Below are 25,810 nucleotides of genomic sequence, written 5' to 3' on the forward strand. Positions count from 1 at the left end.
TCAGGCTCCAGAGATGTGGCCCTGACAACACTGATGTAACCCAGGCGCAGGGAGCGGAGCAGATCCCACCACCAACTCCATCTCTGTTTCCAGCTTCAGCCTCTCAAACGAAAGCAGCAGTGCCCATGTCCAGATGCTGCTCACCTTGAAATGGAGCAGTTCGTCCTCAGGGTGCAGCGACTGGCAGGTCACTGTCTTTTATTAAATACCCAGCTCTCCCCGCTCCCAGTCCCCCATCATGACAGGGACATGCAGAAAGATCACCTCGCCACAGACAGATATCTGGGGAACGAGCTTTTATCTCCGAGTGAATGTGTCGCAGAAGTGGAGCTAATTAACTGGGGCTCTGTTTTTGAAAAAGGTTAATATTTTATCACTTCTTCTATCTTGAGGAATAATTAGCCCTGGCAGTACTAGCTCTGCCGTTTCCCAAGGGACTGAGCCAGAGACTGGAGGCTGGAGAGAGACACGTGGTATTGATGGATAGACAGCATCTCAACACTGGGCTAACAGTACATCTAACCAGTGGTTACTTCTCAACACAAACTAACCTGCCATAGAATATTAACAGAGGCAAAACCCTGCTCCAAAGGCTGTACGTATTCCGCTTGTCCTAGTCTACGCCCTCAGGTACAGGGGATGCTTTAAACCGAGGCACTGCGACTCAGTCAAGAGCTTCACAGCTCCGGCACCGGAGCACCAGTCCAAGCCTCTTCTCCCCAGGCACTGCTGCCGGTGCCAGCTCTGGGGCAGTCTCTTCCCTTGTTGCTCCAGTGCCCCGGTCTGCACAAGAGGGAAACCCCAAGGGCTCCCTCAGCTCTTCCATCCCAGCAACAAACCTCTTCTCATGGTGGGAACCGACCACTGAAGCAAATTCCCACAGGGACTGCGGAGAAGAAGGTCCCCCCAGTGCTTGTGCAGCAGTCCTCATCAGGTGGTACCCCATGAGGCTGCTAAGAACAGGGCTGGGATGCAAGCAGAGTAAACGGAGAAATTGGAAAAGGATGAGGGAAGAGTCATTTCAGATCGACCCAGAACTATTTTGTGCATTTGTTTTTCTTGGCAAAATGCAATGGACAGGTGGGTGGGGAATTTCCAAAATGAAATCAAAATTGTCTCATGGGGAAACAAAATCAAAATAACTTAGGTGAAGGAAGTCTATCACTTGGAGGGGGGGAGAAACCGTTTTCAGCTTTTTTTCTCTCTGAAACAGCAATTTTGGCAAGCAAAACATCAGTCCAAACAAAATAAAGAGACAGCTAGGATGGAGGCTGTGCCTGCTCCTGAGTGAGCTCCTCAGACTCTTCTCGGGAGGATGCCTGCCCCGTGCTCCTCCTACTCAGCGAAGCACTGTGGGGCTGGGACAAGGGACAACTTGGAGCAACAAAACACAGCACATCAGCACATAGGAAATTTAATGTTACACCATGGTGTTTGCTAGAACAGTCCAAAGTCACCCTCGCTGCCAGGTGGCGGGCTCCAAGACACTGAGGTCCTATGCGCTCCCCCAGTATCCACGCTGCCGATCTCCTTTGCCCTGCAGACACCTTTTAGCTGAGAACACAGCTCAGGAATCGTTTCTGCTCGCTGTGCAGACAAGTGCCATAACTCACACTCCTGGCACAGCTCTTTCAGATATCACTAGCTTTGCCCTCCAGAAAAAAAATGAGTAACACAGCCACTTAACTGACATATGCTCCTGCATTCAAAACACCCGCCTATACATTTCCATCAGCTCCTCATACAGTCTAGCTCACTCCTCAACTCCTTCCCAAGAGTCACCCTCATCCTTCTCACTCAAGAAAAAGAAAAGCAGGGGGAGGAATAGGACTGCAAATCCACTGCAGCAGAATAAGCACCGGCACATTTGCCAGTTCCCTATAGCATCCATGATCGAGACACAAGCAACCTCGTTCCTGAAGAAACACCAGCCTCCCCCTGCCCCTGCCCCAGCCTCCCTTCCCAGTACCATTTTTAATTAAAGCCCCTCAGCCTGCCTTTCTCTAGGCAGCCCCTTGAGATACAAAACAGCAGTATCTCATGGCGCTTCAGACCCTGCCCCACTTGGTGGTCGCAAACATCCAGCATCAGAGCCCGTGACTCCAGGGCACAGTTCGCAACCTGGGATCCATGGAGCCACTGCGCTGCCAGGGTGAGGAAGACATAACAGCTCCGAAACCAACAGGGTGGCAGTCCTTTCACTGTGATGCAGGTGGCCTGGTGGTAATGATTGCCCTCCATTTCTGCCTAGGAGTTGTTTGTTGGCTGACCTGACCCACCACCTCCAGCTCCAGGAGCAATCAGGCAGGGGCTGGAGGGCACAGCGGCGTTGCAGGCTGCCATGGACATCAGAGAAAAATCTGGGGTTGGGTTGGGATCTCGGCACTTGGAAGCCTCTCTCCTCCCCAGGGAGGTCTGTGCAAGTCACGCAGGGCAATTCAGATGTCGGTGGGGCCTGGGGAACACACTAACCCCCAGGACAAGCACCAGCAGAGCCAACATGGACCGCGTCAGAAGCCCCAACACATCTGAGGAGAGAAGAACAGGCTCTTTGGGACAAGTGGATTTTGGGATGATGGTCTGGCCAGCAGTGCTGCCCAAGGACAGTCCCCAGCCCAGACACAGGCAGCCACCTCAGGGGAGATGCGACCTCTCTCAGTCCTCAAGCCCACCATAATCCCATTTCATGCAGCCCCTTTTCATCACTACTTCCCCTGCCCCTATTAAAAAAAACAAAAAGCTTCAGAAGAGGGCATTAAATAGAAAGAGATATTTGAGAAAGATCATTGCATTCATCAGGCTTTTTCCCCTGAAGCCACCAGCCTCTGTCTCAGAAGCCATCAGGTCTAGCTGGCCTGCTCCTCAAGCCCTCCACCTCCCGGCAAACTGTCCCACGGGCCACCAGACAACAAACATGGGGCAGCAAACGTTACAGACGCTGTCACGCATTGGGGTGGCCGCAGCCATTCCCAGGGTGGGGACCTGGACACACAGCAGCTGTTTCCTAGGACTGTGCATTTCCAGCCCAGTTCACAGCTGGTGAGTCCCCAGAGAGACCCACCACACCTCCTGCGTCAGCTCTCCAGAGCCAGTAGGTGCAGCTATCGGACAAAGGAACCTTACCGACTTCTTACCAGGTGTCCCCATATCTATGCAAGATGTCAACTCCAGCAGAAGCAGAAAAACATGGAACACTGTTTTTTTGCAGTACTAAAATGGTCCAATGAATATTTTTCTCCACTTTCAGGAAAAGTCATGGTGTAGAGGCTCTGTGGGATTTTTGTCTCTGAGTGGGAGTGGGATTTTTGTCTCTAACAGAGATTTTTGAAGCCTCAGGAAAGAGAAAAATTTAGGCGTTTCAGTTCCAGTTTGAAACGAGCAGTCAGGGTCACTTTTTTTTCCCCAATTTTTTCCCCAATGTTCTCTGAGCAGAGGTCTGAACAGAACGCAGCCCTGCGGTCTAGGCAGGATTTAGCGAGGACCTTCCTCTCTTCCGTGAGGAAAGGCAAAGCAGATGGTCATGGTCAGTCTTCCAGTGAGTTCAGGCATCCCTAGCAGGAAACACTTCAAATTATGGTCGGTCCTGTTCTCTCAGAGAAATGCACATAAACCAAGAACTTCTCTACTGGAAGAAGTGAAGTGCTGCTTACAGCCCAGCCTTTAAAGCTTTCTCCTGTGCTGATGTGGTGTTGGCCAGCTGACAGGAGGAGACTGCGTCTTTATGGCAGTCTTGGAGGGATGCAGTGCTGAGGCCACCATATCTCGCACTGGATGCACTGCAGAGGATGCACAGTGAAAAGCAGGGCATGAAAACAGCTGCAGAGCCCAAGCAGCATGAAAAGCTGATACTGAAACACTGTGGGGACTGTGCTGGAGTCTAAGCAACCTCACCACTGGCAAAGCCTTGCAATGTCAAGGCAGAAGAGATACATGAGTGTGGCAGTTAAGTGCATCGCTCTTAGGTGATGAACCCCAAAAGAGGAGAAGAGAGAACTCCCCTCCCTGCTGTCCCACCAAGAATGACCTGAGACCACCGAACATATCAATGTTGCCCAAGCAGCAGCACAGACTCTCACTTGTTAACCACATCGACAAAGGCCTCCAGTCACTTCAACAGTCCTCCATCAGGGCGACCGCACAGCGGTACACAGATCTGAAACACAGATTTGCTACTGACGTAATGATCAATCCTGGAAAAGATAGCAGGCAGCGAGGACAGGAGGCTTTAGCAAGCATGCTTTGATGTGCACCTATCCCTCCTCTCATTTAAATGCACTCGCTCTGAGTGACAGGAGAATTGGGGGCCCATAGTGGCTGCAAGACAGGAAAGATACGGGTAATGCAAGTGCTGGAACGACAGCTATTCAAGAAACTTCAAAGCTTCTTACACAAATGCAGGCAGCTGAGGGAGAAGAACTACAAATTATGTTCACTGCAATCAAGGTTTGTAAATTATGTCAGCTTTTACAAAACACTGGGCCAAGCCTGAGAGGCAGGAGCCCCAGAGGGCTCAGAGGTTTCTGCAACAAGAGGGAAACCTAGGCTGATCTCGTAGCTGACCCTGCTTCGAGCAGGCGGCTGAATCAGAGACCTCCTGTGGTCTCTTCCAACCTGAATCATTCTATGATTTTATGAAGTGTCTGTTTCTGATTAATAGAAGTCTTGCTTTCCTTGCTTAGCTGCCAACAATTGCAAATCTCAGTACTCCTTGTTCTCTCTGCTACCTGAAAACAATCTCTCTGGGTTTGATCACACACCTATTCCTCAGACCTCCTTGGAGTTTCAAGTTCAAATTCACCCAGAAGACCAAGTGCAAAATGCCACTATGAGTGGTGAGCACTCCAGATGGACTGAACCTACGAAGTGCAGAACTGAGCTCTTTTGAATGAAAGACTCAGGTTTTAGCCCACCTATAGTCACTGGCGGGTCAGGTTTAGCCAACAGACACGTAAAAGCCAGTGTTGGCCCAGGAGCAATGGGCAACAAACTGGCCATCACAGCCATGAGATGCTGGTACGGCTGTCTGACAGGGTCTGGAAGGCCAAAATAACTAGTGCCTGGTAGTCTGGGGGACACAGCGCACACCCTTACTCAGACTACGCCCCACCCTTAAGTCTTCGGCCAGATGGGACCTTCCCAGTTTGCATCCTCTAAATTGCGCTTTGGGTTTCATGCTTCAGTTCATTCAAAAGCCTCAGCTCTCCAGCAACACATAGGTCCAAACTGTGAGTGACAGCAGGTCTAAACTCTAGCACAAAACTATAGGTAGTGGGGTTTGATAAGGGGAGCTCCATACTGGGTCTGTTGTTAGCAGACAGCAAATTTGCCCAGCTAGGGGAACCGGCTGCACTGGTAACCAACCTGTATAGCAAAGGTCTGAAATCCTGGAGGGTTGAAGAGCTTGAAAACAGGATAACTATGACGAGAAGCTATAATAACGACAGTTCCCTAGAAAATAAAATAAATCCCCGCATCACACAATGATCCCATCTTGCATAAATGGTACAGCTGGATCTCAAATGGTTGATCAGTGGTTGGCGATAGTGTGTAGAGAGCGAGCCAGCTGCCCAAAGCCATGTGTCTCACTGACTTTCAGCTGCCCAGCTGCATTAGGAGAAGATACAAAACATACTAAGATACCTTCTTTCACATCGTCAACCCATGCTAGCTATTTCAACCATCGCCAAAGGGTTACCAGGTTGCACAGAAGCAGCATGAGCAATTCGCTCTCTGAAGACACTGCCCAGCCTGTGAAAGTTTCAAACTTAGGCCACAAAAGCCAGCTGATTGACGGCAGAAATAAAACCTTGGCCTCTTTGGGCAGTTCCAGTTTATCACCAAGACACATGCCAACCCCTGCTCTGCCTGATGGACTGTTCTCATATCTTCATCCCCAGAGATCGCAGCCTAAGGAGGTGATGGAAAAACACAGTGTCGAGCGCTAACCTCTTGGGGTCTGGTGTCCAAGCAATCATCCTGTTTCCTAATGGAGATACTTTCGTCTCAAATGTGTTTTCCACCATTCATTTGTGTAACTGCTTGCCTGCAGGGTCATGCTGTGCTCTTGCCTGTAGTTAGGAATAAGAACGAGATCAAGACCAAAGGCAAGGGTTCCCAGATCTCCTCCTACCCAGCTAATTCAGCCTCAGAGTATGCTCTGCTGGCAAGAGATCCAGGGACAGCCCTCACCCATACAGGATTTTGCCCAAACGTGATAAATCTTATTTTGTAATGAAATCACAAATGCCCTGGCTTTGCCCAGCGAACAGTATAACAGCTGGAATAACAGAACAAGGGACAGAAAAACTCTTTGGGATATTGCTGGCAGTCACGCAGCAGCTAATAATGAACCCCAAAAGCAAGAAGACACCCATACCCCCTTACATTCAGCCCCGTCCAACCTGAGCAAGGTGCTGCCAGCCTGCTCTCCCTGAGGCATCGAACACTTTTCTCCTGGGAGAGCACCCATGTGGAGACCCCCAAGCCCACACACGAGGGTGCAGGACAGAGCAAAGCCAGCGGCATGCACACGTGGCCGCACAATCCTCTGGATTTCACCAATGCTGAGTCTGGAGGTGTGGCAGCATTTGAGTGCTCCCTCTCCCCAATCCTCCTCACCCAGCTCCCTCTTTTGCAGGCCAGACTGGCTTAGCCTGCACAGCTCCATCCATCCTCACGGACAGAGGTCTATCCGCCTCCACCGCACACAAGGCACCTCTGCTCAGACGTGCCCCACTCCCTGCTCTCCCACCACCCCTCTGCCCCGAGCAGACGCCCTCGGCAGCATCAGGCTCAGGGACACACACGCACCCCCGTACCCACACCACTTCTTGCCCAGGTCTACAACAGAGCGCATCCAGAGTCAGCAACTCACAGGACACTGCCTGAATAAGCAAATTTTAAAAATAACAGAATCCCTCGGGACTTAGTCTGCATTACACAGGAAACCGGATTAGCTCAGCTACAATCCAGAGGCCACACTGAGAAACGTATGGAGTCAGCAAAGGGAAGGCCAACAGTAGACCAGGAAAACCTCTAGGTTCAGTTCCCCTCTCAACTGTTTGAGGTCCATCTGGGTAACGTCCCGGCAAACCTTCCCTCAAATTCAAAGGGGGTTTGGCTACCTGCTTCTGCAGGTCTAATGTTCAGGTACCGCTAAGGATAGCAGAGCAGAACTCCACCTCTGTCCTGCCTGTGGTATAAGATGAGCTTTTCTACACACGTCACTCTCCAGACGTTAAGCTCCTCCTTTGGGGACTCTCAAGAAACCAAGCAAGGAAGATAAGATGTCTAAATCCCTATGTGGGGTACAAAATGCATTTCTAGCTGCTGAGACCCAGTGTGCACCTCGATCCATCTCAAAGCGGTTTTGGTCTAGTGGGCAATGAAGTTGAAGGAAGATAAGGCAATGTGAGAAGTCCAAGGGGATCATAAACACGCTAAGCCAAAGGCAATGCTGTCAAAATCTACTTTTCTCCTCTTCAACTCTTCACTTCCAAGAAGATACTACAATATTCTCAGTGCACTTGACTGTTTGCCACTCCTGGGATGCAATCATCAACTCAGCCAAAAACGGAGCCACTTCAAAACCGGCATGCGATACAGCTGCCCTCACGCAATCTGCACGCAGACACCTACGTGCTCTTCCACGTGCCATGCGCCAAACGTGTTTGCACAGGACACGGGGACACGTGGAAGGTGCGCAGTGGCAGAGATGCACGCTCAGCCCCATGTGCTTATGTAGGCAGGTACAACACCTGGGGGAGGCAGCACCACCCTCGGGACAGTGGGCTCCTCCCGGTCATCCCCACCCACAGCACAGGTATTTTCAACTACCCCAACTAGAGCTGCTGCGACGTAACACCGAACGTGCAGCCTCTGCACCCATGGGATGCACGCTGCCGTGAGTGGGTCAAATTAACACTGCAACATGTAGTGCTTCAGGGCTGAAATCCTGACTTTTCTGGACCTTGAGAACTCAAGACAGCAGCAATTTGCCCCAGGGGAACATGACAGGCATCACCTCTTCCCATCCCTCCATGAACAGTCCCTATGAGCAGAGCCACTAGCCCTAGGCAGCTCTCCCACCCAACGGACACTCTCCAGCTGGCACCGCACTGTGGTTTCAGTGAGGAAACCTGGAGGAAGTCTTAGGTGTGTGCTGTTCCCCGCAAAGGGAACAGGACAGACTATAAGGGCAGAGCTTTTCTAGGGGGCACAAGTTGGCGTGACCAGGCCCCCGGGCTACCAGGATGCTCTCATCTTCAGCAGACAACGCGATGCCTGATCTTCATATCTGCTGGTATCCCTGCCAGCCTCGCGTTTCAATCACAACTTGATTTTAGCAGCTGCTTTTTCTCTCTCAGACATGCACATATGCACACGAACGCACCCCCTCAAGCAGCTGTAAAATTCAAGATTAACCGGGTAGGTAGGGCCTTCCTGTAAAGCATTTGGGACCTGGGGGGTGGGGGAGCTTCAAAAATTTGGAGGATTATTGCCTTATGCCAGGATCTGAGAGGGCTCCATCTCTGGCCTCCTTGCTTTACCAGCTCTTGAAACAGCATTACTAAACTCATATCGGCGCTGCAGAGGAAAAAAGCGAGACAAATGGAGGAAAACAGGCAGCGGGGGACGCCAGAGGCTGGCTGACATGATTTGCAATAGCTAGAGAAGTCTGCTGGAGGCTCTTACCTCTCCTCCAGCCACTATCCTCTCATCTACTCTCCTCATTCCCAATTTCATCTCTCTGCTTCACCACCATCAGCGAGCACAAACCCCAGCTCAGGTTGGTGCTGGCCACGACTCATGGTCCCAGCCTAGCCTGGCAGTCACAACAGCATCTGCACATCTATTAAACCCAACGGAGCGTTTGAGAGGCAGAGGTCAGCCTAAGCAGCATATGGAGCGACCACGTGGCGAATACCGGCCTCCCTGGGAGCTGTCTGCCACGGATTGAAAAAGCCTGGGAGCCATCACAACGAAATCTTCTGGCTGGAGGCGACGCATCCTCCCTGTCGGCTTTCCAAGCCGCTGAGCAATACTGGAAACCTCAGCTCCTCTCCCCTGGCGCTGACTCACTCACTGCCATTTTGGTCCTGTGGTTTGCCGGTGGGAGTTGCAGAAGGTGGGATGTGGCAATGAGGTAATCCCAATGGCGTGTGGCTACCGCGGCGGAGCGGGACTAGCCACCCACTCCAGCAGCATGAGCTGGCTGTGCATGACGTGGACATGCCACCTAGATCTGGGTCCAGCCTGCTGCTATGGGCACGGGGACTTTTTAACCTTGGCTCTTGGTGGGATGTGATACACCACCACAGGACCACATATGGTCTTCTCCTGGAGAAAGACATCCCTTCACGTAGTCCAAGGGCTGAGTCAACATGCAACCAGGAACGCAGTTAACGGCAGGGAAATGCAGGCGGGTCACCAGGAGCGATGGTCCAGCTGTGAGATCTCCCAGGCCGAGGGACACAACATAGTCCCCAGAAGCCATGGCATTTCCCTGGCTGAACTCACCCACAAACCCAGGACAGGCTCACAGCCCTGTGCTGGCCAGAGGCAGGCAAGGTGACCCACCACGGCTTCTCTAGCTCCAGTTCCTCAGAACACTGTGATTCCTCTCCATCTGAAACCATTCCACTGGCTGCAATTTAAAAACAAAATCAATCCAGCAAACATTGCTAAGCAACTGGCTGTCAGTGCCACATCCCACCCCACCGAAAGTATTTGCCCTCTCCGTGACCTTCTGGCAAGGAGCTTGATGCTCAGCCCTTGCCAGATTTTGTACATTCAGTTATTGTTGGCAAGTCCAGGTGCTTGGCTGGATTAGCAAAGAAAACTCCAGGAAATCTTCTGCAGCCATCCTGGTGAAAAACACCCCACAGAGAGGCTGTAAGGAGCGGCCATCCCACATCCCGGGCCCTAGGATCAGGACTATGAGGTGCTGGTCTCTGGGCATTACCATGGTTTGCAGGTCTGTGAGTCTTGGTGCTGCCACATGTTGTACAGAGGGGATAAGAGATAGAGAGCAAACATGCTGAAAACCTGGTTGGAGAGCAGAGCAAGCTGCTTCAGGCACCAACGTCTGGCTGAGAGGCTGAAGGAGAGCCTGCTTGCCCATGGGGATATGCTCAAGAGGTGGGTAAGACCCTCTCCAAAGTCTCCTGCCCCTCATGTGAACTTCTTCAGGAATAGCAGCTGGGCAGGAGCACCTCGGCACGGCTCCCGGCATGGTGGTGCCCCGTGTGTGGGGTCTGTGCTAGGATGCACCTTCCCCCAAGGTCAGCTGAAACAGAATTGAGGTCTGACTCTTTGGGTTTGCTTTCGTACAAGCAAGCCCAAACACTTTCAGTCTGGCCCGCACAAAGCAGCCTAAGCCAGGCTTGCCGTCCAAACCAAGTCTCTCTCTAAGCACAGCCTCTGGCAGGTCATGCAGTGTGAGCCCTGCGGGTTTCCCATCTCTCACGCTAGCACGGTCTGCGGTACTCAGCTCTCCCCTCCGCAGGAGGGACCTCTCCTAGTCAACCCCATGCTGGACTCTCTTTACATGTTCTTGCACAGCCACCAGCAGTTTCTCCCGACTCCAAGAGCAGGCCATGCTCATCCATGCTTTCCCCCCCAGCTCCACTGGGTAATTCAGGACCCACTCCCAGGTTGCACAGTAGTGCCACAGCATCACCTGCGGCAGCTCCCTGGACACCTGTGCCATGAGTGAGGCTTTCCTTCCAGAGAGGGCTTTGCAAACTCTGCACCTTCTTCTCCCCCTCGGACACCAAGCCCAGACCCTTCTCCCCGCTCCATCCCACCCATCAGCGCCTGCCTCCCCCAGATCTCCCGGTAGCCCCCCTTCCTCTGTGGCCGCTCTAATGCTCGGCTAATGGTGCATCATCCACAGCATTGTTCAGACATATTCAATAAATCAGAATCCAATTACCGGGTTAAGGAAATTGGAAGCAAATGCAATTAGCCCCAGCCCCTCCCACGTGCTGTGCCCTCGCTTCCTCCTTAATGAGAACTTTTCTTTCGCAGGAGCACTCAGCGCCGCATTCACCCGCCCAGGAACGAGGTGGCTGCCACCGCGCAGCGGGGGTACGGCGAGGGGGCAGCCGAGTCGATCTTCCCTTTTAATAGGGCAGATGGTTAATATCCCCTGCATTAATACCCTCCAGGAATAGCAAACTCGCTCTCTGCTCAGCTATAACAGGCATCCGTCAGGGCTGACAGCTCCTCTCTGGAGAAAGAAGCATCTGGTCCTTACCACGAAAAGGAGCTAAAAAAAATATATAAATAAAAAACCACCATTGCTTGCTATAGGGCTGGCGAACTGGTGCTGTTTCAGCATTTCAGCCTAAGTGCCGCATTTAGACTGGAATAGGGGAAATTTAGAGTTGGGTCAGATGCCGGGTGTTGGGCTGCTCCGAATCATAGAGCCTGGACAGCAAGGGTTGGGTTCTGCACCGGGCTGCCACAGGAGCAGGGCTTCCCCCCACAGGGCTCCCAGGAGAAGGCAGGAGAGGACAGCTGCTGCCAGTGGGCTGGGACGTAATGCCAGGCACAGCTCCCTGGGAAGGGCTTGTACCGCCTGTGTGCTGGGGACCGTCGGCGGGGGCCAGGCATATGCTGTGCCCTCAGAGGACGAGGAAGAAAACTGCAATGAGAGAACCTTGGGGGTATTTGCTACCCCAGCAGGACACCCTGGCATTGCTCCATCCAGGAGACTAACAATTAATCCCAACGACCATCAACAACCTGCAGCCGCGAAGGGCAGCTCTTCCCCGATGCGTTTGGAGAGGTGACTGGAGGGAGGCTACAGCTGCGCTCACGGCAAGAGAGGGTGCACCAAAACTCCCACCCTGCCCTTCCCACACTGACAGCAGCAGGGGAGCGCAGGTCCTGCAAGGCAACCCTCCCTGCAATCCTCCTTGCCTCCCTCAAGAGGTCCTTTGGGAGCCAAAGGATACTTTTGACCCTGATGGTGCTGGAGCTGCTAGTAACCCAATGAGTTCTTACCTTCCTCTCCCCCTCCCTCAGCAACAGGCCCTTATTCCCCACATTAGCTCCTCTCTCTGCAGAGCAAAATAAGCGCTCAACAGTTACTTTATCCCCCTTGCACCATCTCATTGCGTCCTCTGCACAGCAAGAGTTCCCAGCACCAGTGAAGACTTTGCTCATCGTGGAGATGCGCTCTTGCACACCCATTACTTTTCTGAAGGGAAAAAAAAAAAAAAAAGGCTTTTCTTTTGTTTCCCTATGGTCCTGGAATAATTTATACAGGTTTTCATTAATAGGTTTAGGACCACCAGACATGCCAAGAAATCAAGTAAAGTGAAAGATTCAATCCTAAAAATACAACCCAGGCAGAACCAATCCCAAGCACACCCACTGGGCATGGGTGAAGGGCCCAGACCCACCTAGCATCCCAAAACCACGGCCCTGAAGAGGAACAGGACTATCCCCCCATATAATGAAGTTTCGTGAGGAAGACCAGGAGAAATCGGGGGGAGGCAGAACCTGTGATGGCGGGTGTCGCGGACAGCACGGTCACTGGGGATCCTCTCGCTCTCCCGCTGGTTAAAGGCATGGAGCCGGTACGGGTCCTCGCCGCCCTTCCACCTCCGGGCGCTCAGGTACCTCCGCTCTTCAAACTGATCCCAAAGGTCGTCCCAGTCCACGTCCGAGCCCTGCGCGCACAAAGTCAGCCCCATTAGAGAGAGGAGAGACCGGAGGACACCTGACCCCGCTCCAGAGGTCCTCCCGAGCCCCGCCGGAGGTCAGTCAGCCCTGCGGCATGGGCAAGCATCGCAAGAGCAGGCTAAAAAGGAGCTTCATTAGGTCTTCAGTTTTTTTTTTTTTTTTCCTTAGGTCTTGAAACAGCATGTCAAAGAGAGTCTGCCAATTTGAATTTAAAATGACTAATTTGAAACCAAATTCAGGTCTCTGGTGGATCCGCTTCTCAAGCAGCATGGTCTCAAGAAATATAAAAGTGCAAAGGTCTTGTTAGGGTTTTAATTTCTCTCCAGCCAAAAAAACAAAGGTATTTTACACCACATGCCCCATCGCCCCTGTAACCCTTCAGGCTGGAAAGGGCCATCAGGCAGGAGTAGTTTCATCAAGCACAATCCCATGTTTCCACAGCTGTACCCTGGCCCCAGAGCTGGCTCCAGCAACAGGACCCTGGGAGAAGGGGGCCATCGTCCTCCCAGTCCGATTTCGGTCCGTCTTTGCCACAACGAGTCTCCCATCAAAGACTTCAGCCTTACCACAGGGAGGAGAGTGGGCAAGCATGTGCCCATGTGGTCCCCCCGCTCCAAAAGGATGGAGGAGCTGCATTTCGGGGTTACCCGACAGCTCCGACAGCCATCAGGGGGTTTAAGTATCCCTTGGCGGCTTGGAGCCATCAAGGGGTTTAAGCATCCCTCAGCAGCATGCTGCTGTCAGGGGGTTTAAGCATCCCTCAGCAGCGCAGTGCCGCTGCCGGAGCTGGCAAGCACAATGTGGCGCCGATAAGATCTCATCGTTACAGCAGCACAACCTCTTTGATCTCAGCCTACGTGTAACACAGAGAGATGTGAACATTTACAGACATCTCAGCCCCAAAGAAAATTGTGATCTTATCCAATAATTGATCTTTTCTTCTTCTTTTCTTTTTTTTTTTTTTTTCCCCTCCTCAGTTCACACCATCTCAAAGCCGAATTTGCCTGCTAATAGCGCAAAATGAAGCTTTTGAAACGGGCAATTTTTATCCCGTAATTGATTTTACTTGCATCAGGCAGCGGGTTTTCTCTAGTTGTAGGAAGGGGAGGGAGCACCGGCTCCTGCAAATGAACCATGGCAGGACCAAGCCAGGTGCCTCCAACCACATGATGCCCCACACCACTTCACAGCAACACAAGCACCCCCAAAAAGCCAACAGAGCTCAGGGATGCAGGGGTTTCCAGATACAGGGCCGTATTCATTCTCCCCCAGCGTGACCCTGTGACCTTCTCAGGAGCTCCTCCAGCACTTACCCCAGTGCAGGGAAGATCAGAAGAAACCCCCAAGCCACCACCCATACTGTGAGAAAGTAATTCAAGGCTGGGAGAAAGTTATGAAACCAGTAAGGTCACTGCAGCAGGTTTACGAGGAGGATGTATGTAACCCGCCTGTGGGCTTTCAGGAGGACCAACGTACACAGGGTGATAAATATTGTTTATGTTTTTTCTAAGGCATCTTGCAAAACGTGATTTACTGCCACAGTAAAAGATCAGGGAAAAGTGAGCCAATTGCATTTTGGAGACACCAACACTCTGACGTTTATAAGATTTCATGATGACCCCGGGGGGCCTGGCACCATTAAAACAACTGCTACAGAGTTGCAGTCCCTAAATTTTAATGCTGTGAAGAAAAGCAAAAGTTGGTTTTATCAAACTTAATAAGAAGAGAAATGGCTTTTAAAAGCAGCCACATAGCACTTGAGGCTGTTGGATGTATAAATAGATTTTTTTTTAATGTCAGTTAAGCCCAATAGCCTAGGATCAGCTAGAAGGGTGCAGCTGGGCAAGCATCCGATGGCTCGAGCAGGAGGGCTGGAGGGTGCCCGCAGGCAGCTGTGGCTCCAGGAAAACTGGAGCTTCTGCACATGTTGCAAGGCCAGCGAGGCTCTGGCCAGCCCAGCAGAAGCAGGGGGTCGGCATGCAGGAGGGTCCTGGCACGTGCTTCGAGGTCTGGGACGGCATTTCCCCAGCATCTTATCTGTCCCTGCTACTGTCCTGTTACTGGGGGATCCCAGTAGTAAATGGATGCATGGACAAATACCACTGCCTTATCCCATGGCATTTGCTTCTCATCCTGCCCTGGATATACCCCGCATCCAAGGGTTGCATTCTTGGTTCACACCTCAGTGAATAACTAGTAACTCTGTGAAATCTCCACCTGAAAGACATCAGCCCACCTTGACTCACCCAGGCTCTCCTTTTTGGGTCAAGGAAAACTATCAGTAGGATTGTTCCTAAATATCAGGTAGCTAAATACACATCTGAGATAAAGAGCAAATAGATGCCAAATAGAGATAAAAGAGTTATTTTAACCACTATCTGGCCACAAAACAAGCCCAGGGATTGGGTTAACTTTCTCAGCCAGAAGTAGATACCCGGGTTTGGTCATTTGCTTTCAATTCCACATCTCCTGTCCAAATCTTCTGGGTGTTCTTCAGCTTTCCATCCCAAGCTTCCCCGCAAGGGTAACCGAAATTGGAGCAGGATGCTCAGACACACACGCACACCGACCTCCGCAAAAAAATACCTGCGCAAAGTGGTGAGGGAAAGCGAGGCAGCGGCCTCGGATGAAAAGCTCCCAAGCTACGCAAGTGGTGGAAGGTAGGAGATCTCCCCGACCTGCACGCAGGTACTCGCCTGTTTCTTGGCACCTGATCGGGGATGGGGAAAGCAAGTTAAAGCATAAGGAGAAATCCCCTTCACCCACCTGGGGACAGCGCATCAGTTACAGGTTACTGGATAAGGTATTCATTATAACGTTTCTGCCACGTATTATCACCTCTTCCTCACACCAGAATTCTGTCTTGGGAGTTATTTAACTGATGTGCAGAAATCTAAATTTAATTTATTATGATCTAACTCACTTTAGAAGCCAAATTACCCTGCACTAGAAAAGGATCAAGTCAATACTCCACTTGCCTTTCTATTTATCTTCTACAGGGCTCCTCTCTCCAAGTTTCATATTCATTTTCTCTCATGTACTAGTAATAAATTTTCATTTTTTTACTTGGAATTAGGTAATTTCTCTTTCAATATTGCAGTTTAATGGCTGGTATTAATTATAGGAAACACAGTCAATGCTTAAGAGTTCGAGAGACTCAATGAGCTTGCAGGAAAGAGGGAAAAAATATCCAAGGGGTAGCCGGCTGCTTTCGGCAAACAAGTGCTGCCCCTTCCAACATCGCATCGGAGGGGTCCCTGGGGGGGGTTAATGAGAGGGGACCCCCCTGAGGCAAAGAGACATGGACAAAACTCATTGTGGAGAGGAGCTCCCATTTCATGCCAGCACCCAGCCGAGAGCAGGGCTCGCCGAGAGTCTTCTCCTTCACCAGCTTGCTAAAGGCACCCCCCCAAAACCACTGGTGAAGGGCAAACAGCAAACCCCCAGAGCAAGCACGGAGGCAGCTTTTCACTGCAACTGTACATTAAAGATTGAAAGCCTCTCGGTGCAAAGATGTAATTCATCATCTGCCTCTTAAATCACTGCGCAGAAACAAAAAAAAAAAAAAGGGGAAAAAATAATATAAAAAAAAAAAAAGGAGTGGTGCTGTGGGGGGAGAGCAGGTCATTAGCAGTAAAACTACAATTTTCTGGCAACTGCTAATGCCTTGTTTATGTGGATTTCTGCGAATATGACATTTTAATGGCATAATAATTGTGTGATTACAGTACAGCAGGGATCGCTGGAGCGGGAAGGAGGAATGAGCGACCCAGCCGGCTGCTGCTGCGGACCCGCAGCATCCCCATGGGATGCTTTGCCCCCTCCTGCCTGTGCCCACAGGCAGCCCCTGGCCGGCACGGGAGGCCAGAGCAGGCTGGACACCAGGGACGGGGACGGCGCGTTGCGGCAGCACCTTGGCCGTGGTGAGGCGGCCCAGCAGGGAAAGGGCATTTCGGGTGAAAAGCCTGGCCCAAGCGGAGCCGGCGGTGACCGGGTACAGGCAGGTCACACTGGTCTGCAGGGCCAGCCTCCAGCTGCCCAGAAAGAAAAGGAGTGGGCAGCATGAGCCAAAAGCGGACTCTGATTCACTTTCTTCTTTTGTGGCACTGTTTTAAAATAGAGAACTTAAGCCTCTGTTAAAATAAAAGCCAGTTTCCTCTTGGGGCTGCTGAGTGTTGCTGTTAGACCAAGGTGAAACGGACTGGCACCGTACGCATCCTCTCAGGAGGCAGCAAACCCAAGCCAGCCCAGCGGGCAGGCAGAGCTGCCGGCGTTTGCCAGGGAGCCCCAGTCTTTGGCCAGGTAAAGGGATTTTGCCTGTGCAGGTGCAATGATGACCCCAAGGGGGTCTGGCAGCAGCCAAATGTGCCTCTACAGCTCTTCAGCCTGCCACGCACCCAGCTTTCCCTGGAAAAATCTCATCCCTACATAATCCCTCACTGAGCGCTCGGTGCTGAGCCTCCGTCCTGCCTTTCCTGAGACTCAGGCACTAAAAAAAAGGAGGGGAAGGGGAAATAAAAAAATACATCAGCACAAGCTCCCACAAACATGCAAAAACTCTAGAAACTCGGATGCCCTGTGGCATGTCGCTGCCCGGCCACGCTCAGTCGCTCCTCTGCCTGTGGACGGTCAGAGCATGCGTGCGTGTTCACCACAGCGCGGGGCCACTGGAGGTGGAGGGCAATCTTTCAGCAGGAATTGCAACCAGGCATTATACAAATGAGATTTAAACGTCTCGCTGAAGCGCGGGGCCCCTGCAAGCAGGAGGTTCAATTATAGAGCTGTTACTGGCCGAGGCGCTAATGCCATCTGAAAGGATTATAATACTTCAAACTGGGTACGGCTCATCCCTGCTCATCCCCCAGTGCATGCACTGAGAGGGACAGCAGCCCCAGAGGGGCAAGAAGCGGGGCAGCATCACGCTGCCTCTGTCCTCTTCCCTGTCTCCCCAAACAGCCCAGATGGAGCACTGAGGTGCAAGATCCTTCAGTCGAGCTTTGGTGTAGTTTTCCCAATGCCAGAGCCCAGCGGCTTGGCTTAGCCCTGTGCATGCAGTGCTGTGCATCCCGATGGCTTCATCCCCAACATACAAGGGGAAGACAGACAGAGCACCATGCCCATGGTCTTCGCCCTGTCCAAAGAGCACATGGTGGTGCCAAAAGTAGGCTGTGGATCTCCTGAGACCAGGCTTCACACCCATCCTGAAGCACCATCCTCCAGTGCTACGGGTACCGCTCAGCCAGGGAACCAACACAGACCCCCAAAGGGTCACGTCCCACACCCCCTTTCTCTTATTCCCCTTCCCCAAACTGCACAGCTCCCAAGCCAATCAAGCACGTAAATGCAAACTTAAGTGACTCCAGGCATTTGGAGAAGCCCACAGAAATCCCTGTTTAAATGTTTGAAGTTAAATACTTGCTTAAGTGCTTCATTGGCTCAGGGCCATCTTCTCCAGCTTTGTGCTGACACCAACCACACATCGGAAACGGAGGTAGCTCTGGGCCCCGGCTATCATCTGCCCTTAATTAGTCTTCTGCCCTGTGGGGATTTTAGCTCCAGCTCCTTCATTCGAGGGCTGTGAAGCTCCTCTTCCTTTTGCACCGGTACCTGGGCACAGTACCCAGGTACACCTTGGTGGCAGCTCCTCTGGGACCCCATGGGAATGCACAGCAGACCCACGTCTGCCAGGATCCCACCCTGCCCCAAGGAGGACCGGCACCTTCCACTGCTCAGAGGTGATTTACTGCCTCTCAAGGGAGAGCTGCAGATCTGAGTCTGCTCTGACCCCACTTGCTGGGGGAAGAAAGAACAAATAAAAAAATCAAATAAAATATTAATACAGATACCTAATTAAAGCAAAGCACTTCTCCAGCAAAGCCTGTCCTGCAGCTGGGGTCCCTGGAGAAGCTCTGAGCATTCACCATTAAGCTTCTCGCTGCCACTGACCTTTCCCTGCTCGCGTACATCCACAGGCACGCTGCTCCAGCTTCAAAGGATGGAGCACCGCCTCCTCCTCTGCTAGCTCAGCAGGGAACATGAGTCCCTGAGGACCTTCCAGCAAGCATCCCACTTTCTCACTTATGATAGCCATGCTATCACCACCCTTGCTGCCCTCCCTGCCCACTGCCCAGTTTCCTTTACCCATCTCTCTCCAACCCACCCTCTAATGCCCACTCCTGCATGGGCACTGTCTGGATCTCTCCTGTACTGCACACACACGTTTACACAGTCAAGACACCTACTGCATCAGGCAACAGGCCTGACAAAGGCTGGAAAGCGGCCATGGAAGAGGACTTGACCTTCAGGAACTGGAAGAAGACTTGACCTTCAAGAACTACAGCTGCAACCACTGCCTGGATGGAAACATCCCCATTCGGGCTCTGAAGAAGGCTCTCCAGTGTCTTCCTCTGAACATCCCGACGCTCAGCTAGCATCAGCACAGGCTGCTGGCCGCTGATTCAGTGCAAAGAGTCGTCCCTGAGCTAGGGCAGCTGGGCCATCATTAAGTTGATCACAGCTAGAACCAGCTTTTTGTGTATCTTCTTGTCCGTATCTGCAGTAAATGATATACAGGGTCAAAAACATCCTCCAGAGGTTTAAATCTGTTAAACTCTCCAGCCAAACACAACGGCATGAAAAGCCACTGGAGAATTATTGATGCTTTTTCCAGTAAGGGTACCAAAGCTTTAATTTTAAAATGGATGGCCAGGGCAGCCACCAAAATGGGGAATTTATTTGCAGATCAGGAGCAGGGGACTCTGAGTTGCAAGGAGGGAAAGATGACAGATTCACTGCTTTGATGAAAGGCCAAATTTTGTTTCCAGGGCTTCCCTTAGGAGAAAGCAAGTCAGCTCAGAGTTCACACCACGCTTATCAGCAAGCACTTGCCATGCTGGCAGCAGCGCCAGGTTAAAATATACCCCCACCTCCTGCAGGCAGCCTGGGCCTGAGCTTCATGCATGGATGATGCTCCTGTCCACTGGCTGTAGCATCAGGCCACCGCCCTGCCTCTGCAGAGGGAGAGGCAACGCACGCTGCTGGCCAGCATTGCATGCCCCAGCCACATCCCAAGGAATCCCCATGGTGACCTCCATCATCTCCAATCCTGCCTCCCTGTGATGATGGAGAGGAGTGCAAGACCCAGGCCACTGACCTCTAGAAACAACATCCAGCTACAAAATTCCATGTGTTCCCACTTGGAAAGATGCTCTTCCTTCTTGGACCCCCAAAATCAGGTGCACACACGCACAGAAGCACTTCACTGCATAAAGAACACAGACTTTAATTCTTTAAAATAATAAATTAGCCCATAGGATAGACTGGCACATGAAGACAAATCCTGTATAATTAAAAAGGAAAGGAAGCCGATTATATCCTCCTGGAGAATATTGCTGCCTGCTTCTGTTTTATTTATACGTTACACTGTATAATGAGCCGAATATTTAGGAGGTCAGCACAAACCAAGCTGCTGACTGGAGAAAAGAGAAGACGTACCTCTGTCTGTGCCGGGAGTCAAGCAGGTGGATGGAGAAGATTTTTGGTCATCTCCTCCTCCCCCTGCCCACAGCTCCCCTGAGACGCTATGGGACTGCTTGGACCAACTGCTCACACTCAACTGCTTGTGCTCAGGCCGCATCGGTCTTCCCAAGCCTCCATCAAAAAAGGTCTGGGCTCCCACACAGTCCCCCAGGAAAGGATGAGCGAGGTCAGCCCGAGCCCATTGGTGGCTGCAAACTCTTCTAATGAGTCTGCAAACAGTAATTTTGGACAGCAAACAAGACCAAATAGGTTTTAAGAGTCTACCAGAGAGTCTCTGCTTCCACTAAGAATATTTTTTTTTTTAAGATTTCAGGTTTATAAAAACCAAAAAAGGTGGAAAACCACTGCTCTGGCAGCAGCTCTGCTCCGTGGTGAGCCCCCTGGATTGATGGCAATGGTCCTCACCAGTGCCCCCACCAGCAGTGGGACACTCGCAGCTCCCCTGGGCCCTCTCCGTCCTTGCCTGATGCCAGCTCCCCTGAGCCCCTTTGCCCCCTGCCAGAGGGTTCCCCTCGGCACCCCACTCCGGGCTCACCGGGGTGTCAGGAGATGGCAGAGAGCATCTTCGTGGCCGTTGTGCCACATTAACCAGAGCACCACAGGCAGCCCCTCCACAGCCCATTGCCACCGCTCAGTGCCACCGTCTGCTGGCAGCACAATGTGGGTGAGCCCGAGAGCTGCTCCCCTGAAGGTCGCCGGCAATTACATGGGGTAATAATTGGGAAAGAAAGGAAAGCAGCATCCCGTGTGTCCCCCGCGCCAGCCAGGTTCAGCTTATTCCCAGGATCATCAGAGGTCAAACACATTGGGAAGAGCCCAGACCCACAGTGGGTAAATAGCATGGCAAAAGGGAGCTCCTGCGTGGACAGACAGCGTTTTGTTTTCCTTCTGTGCCTTTTCAGGATGGACATGGGCTGCTTCCCAGCCATGAAGGTCAAACCAGCCTTCCCAGGCTTCAGCAGGAGCAGCAGATGATTTAGTACTTAGGTGCCCATAGCTGCACTCGGTCTCCAGCTAAGCTTTGCTCGTCCTTCTGCTTAAAAGCCAAAGCTCCTACCAAACAACAGAGCTTGAGCATCTTGGAGGTCGAAGAAGGTCTCCCCCTTCCCCATGGAGCTGTGGGTCCCACATGCCGGAGGACAGCCTGGGATGGGGCACATTGAGGGGAAAAGGAGGGGGAAAGGGGAGCAGGGAGGGACGGGTAAAAGAGCCAGCAGCCAGAGTCCTGCTTTGAACCCAGCCCTTTAAAAAGCAGGCGGCTAATCTGAACTGCACCTCCCGAGCAAGGAAGGGATCGTGCTGTTAATACACTCGGCATCCTTGACCCGACGCGGCCTTTTCACAGCAGCAAAGCCAGGGGTAATCTGTCTGGTAATTGCTTCCATGGGGATCTTTACACAGCTTTAGAAACTAATGCTACTATCCTTCCCCGAGCGGCCGGCCTTCCAAACCGAGCAGCAACGAGGGGTGATGGATAACAGCAGCGTATTAACGTGAAGGGAAAAGTGCCTCTAAGGGAGGGAAAGCTCAGCCTTTATTTTACCTTGGTTTATTCTAACAGGGGGAAAAAAACCTAGAGATTAGAAAAAGAGATATTCAAGCAAAATAAAATAATTGCAAATACACAAGGCAGTTATATGCATGGCTTTAGTTGTCTTCAGGAAGCCACGAGCTTGCCTTTCCCTCTCCCTCTGTCAGCTAACTGCTTTTGAGGAGCAGAACTTTACCAAGTGGGCATCAAGGCACAATCTGCTCCAAGGAAGGAGCTCAGCAAGGACAAGAAATGCCGTCAGTCAAAACTCCCTGTTCCTGCGATTGATTTCCAGCTCTGGAAAAGCCCCGGCCTCCCCCCCAGCCATGCCTCGGTTTCCCTGCTGCTACAATTAACTCACAAGGCTCCCGCTTGGTGGGAGGCTCCCCAGGGAGCATCACCTGCACTGAGCAGCTCTTCCCATCTCTCTTTTTCTCTTCCCATCTCTCACTCTTTGCAGAGTGGGAAGAGCAGAGGAAAACCGTCACTGGTGACTAACCAAAATGCCCCACGCCCTCTTGGAGAGCTTTCCTGGTGGATCCACACTGTGCAGTGATGTGTTGCGGGCCAGCCCAGACCAAATCATGCCATGTACCTACCCTGGTACTGGCAGAGAAAATCTCGGTCATAGCAGGACCTCTTCAACATATTTAAAAGCACCACCAGAAAACATGTGGGCTGCCCTACCCTGCATCGAGGGGATGAAGGAGCTGGGGCGGATTTTCTATAGCCGGCAAGGGCAGCGCGGGCTGTGGGGTACTGACCTGTGGGGCATCCTGCAAGCCCTCAGTGCACAGCCAGAGCACGGGACCTGCCGGTGCCCGCCTGTCCCACCAACAAAAAGCACCAGGGCTTCAACATGACCCACCTCCTCATCTCACACATACACATTTTGCAGAGAGACAGGCGTTTCTGTAACCCGGAGCTGGTCTTCAATACACAGGTGGAGGGAGATGAAGCTCAGGTCACAGCGACGATGCTCCAGGGCGCATGTACTACCCAGCTGTCAGCCCATCCTTCCCACAACTCTCCTCAAGGAGAAATTAGATATAAAACATTTGTGACAGCAAGAACTGATCTAAACCTTTGATCCTTAGGTACCTGCTGCTGGAGCGTCTGCAAGATCCCAGGCTTGGGAGCAACATGACTGACAGCACCAGAGATACAGCATAATTTAGAGCGTATGTGTCAGCCCAACCTTCTCCTATCTCAGCTCAGTAATAGGAATAAAAAAAACCAACACTGGCTAGTGAGAAATGCACTGTACCAAGGTATGCTGAGTTAGAAAATAAATAAGCCTGTTGAGGAAGGACTGCAGGTCCCTGCCAGCCACAGGCACAGGCGCTGCGGGAGCCTCAAGAAAGTGCTGCGCCTTGGGCTGATGCAGGCTTAGCTGGGGACGGGGATGGAGACCAGAGGCAGGGCACAGCTGGTGTGACCTGGCCAGGCAGATCACAGGCAGGTCTCCAGGGTCTGGCCACCTTTCAGCAGCACAGCACTGCTGCTCGCACGAGCAAACACTGAGCAGAGCTGCAGCGAGGCATGGTGACAGAGGCATGGGACACTCCAGGTCCATGCAGCAGGGACAGCCCAAGGACAACCCAGAGTTGGCAGCAAAGGCCAAAGCTTGTATCAAGGCCTGAGCAATATTTTAGGGTAAATTTACTCCAAAAATCATCCCTACAGGGAGAAAAGAGACGGTGCTGGGAAAAAATCACAGCTTCTTCTGGAGCAAAGACCCCCTTCTGCCATTGCAAAAGCCATCTGCTGCCCTTGAGGGATAGGCTTAAGCAGCATTATCCTTCCCAAAAAGAGAAGTGGGCAAACGAGCATGGAGACGCACACCCCACCGTCCCCTCCAGCTGTGCTCATGAGAAGGCACGAGCACAGCTCCCCACATTGGTAGGAAGATCAGAGATGCAAAAGGGAAACAGAAGGAGGGTGGGGAAAAAAAAAAAAACAAAACCAAAAAACCAACCAAAGCTGTAACTGGGCTTGTAGCAAATGACATCTGTAATGTGGAGGACAGCTGTGTTACCACCAAGGGCCCATCACTGGAGCTCTGACACCGGGGAGGACACTGGTTCAAAAAGCACTGCTATGTTACAGCCCAGAGACACAGGACAACCTTCCCTTCCCCCTTTCCCTAACACATTGGCAACATCCGATCAATATTTCTGCACATCTCTAGAAGAAAAAAAAAAAAAAAAAAAAAAAGAATTTTAATAAAAAACCCACTCAAAATAAAAATAAAAACCAAACCCACTGCTAAGTCACCTGATGCAGCAACCTCAAAACACCTCCCGAGAGCATGGAGATCTGGATGGAAACCAGCAACCAGGCACCGAGCTTTGGCGTTATGATCGGAAAAAAAAATAAAATCTGCGTTTGGCACTGATTCTCTCTCGCACATACACACACGTTCCACTGCAATAAGGAAAAGAGGATTTTTGGAGTCATCAGTCATGAAAACGTAGCATGGAAGTCTTGATGGGCAGCTCCTGCATAGGCATGCACCAGCCCCCTTGGCTGACGCAGAAGGACGTTTCCTCTGCTGCAGCGAGGCAGTATGGCTAACGGCTCCCAGCACGCTCCTGCCCGGCTCCACACTCCATAGCTAGCCCACGCCCAGAGGCAGCGAGCCTTGCCATGCACCTCAATGCATCAAATCCCCAAACCTCATCCTCTTCAATGCAGACAGCAAAGCACTCCTGTAGATGGCATTTAGTATTAGCGCACGATGTGAGGAGGCAAGCAGAGCAAGCGTGATACCAGCAGCAGGGCTCAAATCAAGACAGAAATAAGCCCCCATAAATCGGTTGGCTCTTGATGCTTTGGCAGCATTGGGCTTGGAGGGAGGTGGTAGCTGCAGGTATTGTACAGCTTCTCACAGCACAGTTGGGTGGCAAGTCAACACATGCTCCATGCGTTGGCCATAGCAGCACAGAGGTGTCACCACCAAAGGCTTGCCCATCCATCTACCAGAAAGAAGTTGATAGGCAAGACCTCAAGGACCTCCAAACTCAAACAGGCAAGCACCAAAACAACCTGATGTTCTCTACAACGAAGAGCATTTCATGCCAAGTGAACACGTTAGCTGCACCAGAAGCTGTGCAATATCTGCTGAAGGCGAAGGTCCCTGCTCTCAGAAAGCCACAGTGGGGAGAGGGGAAGCTCCCCACACAACGCAAGGAGCAGAGAGCCGGGGCTGGACCCACTTTGGGCAGCCCCACTGCCCAGCTGGGCCACAGCCTGCCCTCAAGCCTTTGATCCCCCTTGCTCCCGCAGCGACATGCTCCCCTTGCCAGCAGCACTGCATTAAGGATTAGGTGGGATGAGACATGGGATAATACAAATGAGGTCGTGTTTGCTGCTGACAGTAGCTGCAAAGAAATGAGAAGCCAGTCTTCCCAGCCAGAGGGAAATGAGATGGTGGAAACTTTTCTGCCCACAGGTTTGGATATACCACTACAGTGCCCGATGGCCCGCAGCTACAGGGGCAAGGGACTCTCCTTGCATAGGAGCCACATCTCCAGCCAGGCTTCCCGGTGGAAACCAGGGGAGGTGGGGAGTGGACGCAGCAGGGAGGCTCTCCACAGCTGGAGGGAAGTCTCCCACACCACCCCTGCATGGGTCTGCATAACTAGCGATGAAACAAAACCCTTTTGTTGCCTGGATGTACCTGAAAGCACATGGAATCAAGCCCCAAATTGGTGATGCTGTTTCCCTTAGTGCTGGGCATCCACTGGTTCATTTCTCCACCCTCACGTCCTCTTACATCCCTCAGCAGCTCTCTCCTCCCAGCCACAGGCATGCTTCTACCTCTCCTTGCTCCCCGAGCCCTTGGCACCAGCCACGGCGTGCCTTTGAATGGAGGGGAGAAGATGGCGATACAAAGAGCACAGGGGTATATTCAGGCTTTGATAGGCACACCAGAGCAAGCAAAAGCCACACCACCTCGTGGAAGGAAAGGTGAAGAGCAGAAACTCTGTGGATGGAGAAGACCTGCTACTCCACAGACCCTTCCCAAAAACACAGCAGTCA

General features: G+C 51.9%; 1 protein-coding gene across 3 annotated transcripts in view; it reads right to left on the reverse strand.

Moving 5' to 3' along the window:
• The window catches only part of GALNT14 (polypeptide N-acetylgalactosaminyltransferase 14), a 103,777-nt gene that overhangs the window by 53,906 nt on the left and 24,061 nt on the right, over window positions 1-25,810 (reverse strand). For all 3 annotated transcript variants that reach the window (XR_015708808.1, XM_087776829.1, XM_087776830.1), the window contains exon 2: window positions 12,514-12,683. Coding sequence is in view for 2 of the 3 variants with exons in the window: in XM_087776829.1 (XP_087632955.1) it covers window positions 12,514-12,683 (170 nt within the window). In the remaining variant the exon portion in view is untranslated. The remainder of the gene's footprint in view (window positions 1-12,513; window positions 12,684-25,810) is intronic.

This window comes from Nipponia nippon, unplaced genomic scaffold, assembly GCF_047370975.1.
Source record: "Nipponia nippon isolate SJK-2023a ecotype South Korea unplaced genomic scaffold, ASM4737097v1 scaffold_4, whole genome shotgun sequence".
Lineage (NCBI taxonomy): Eukaryota > Metazoa > Chordata > Aves > Pelecaniformes > Threskiornithidae > Nipponia > Nipponia nippon.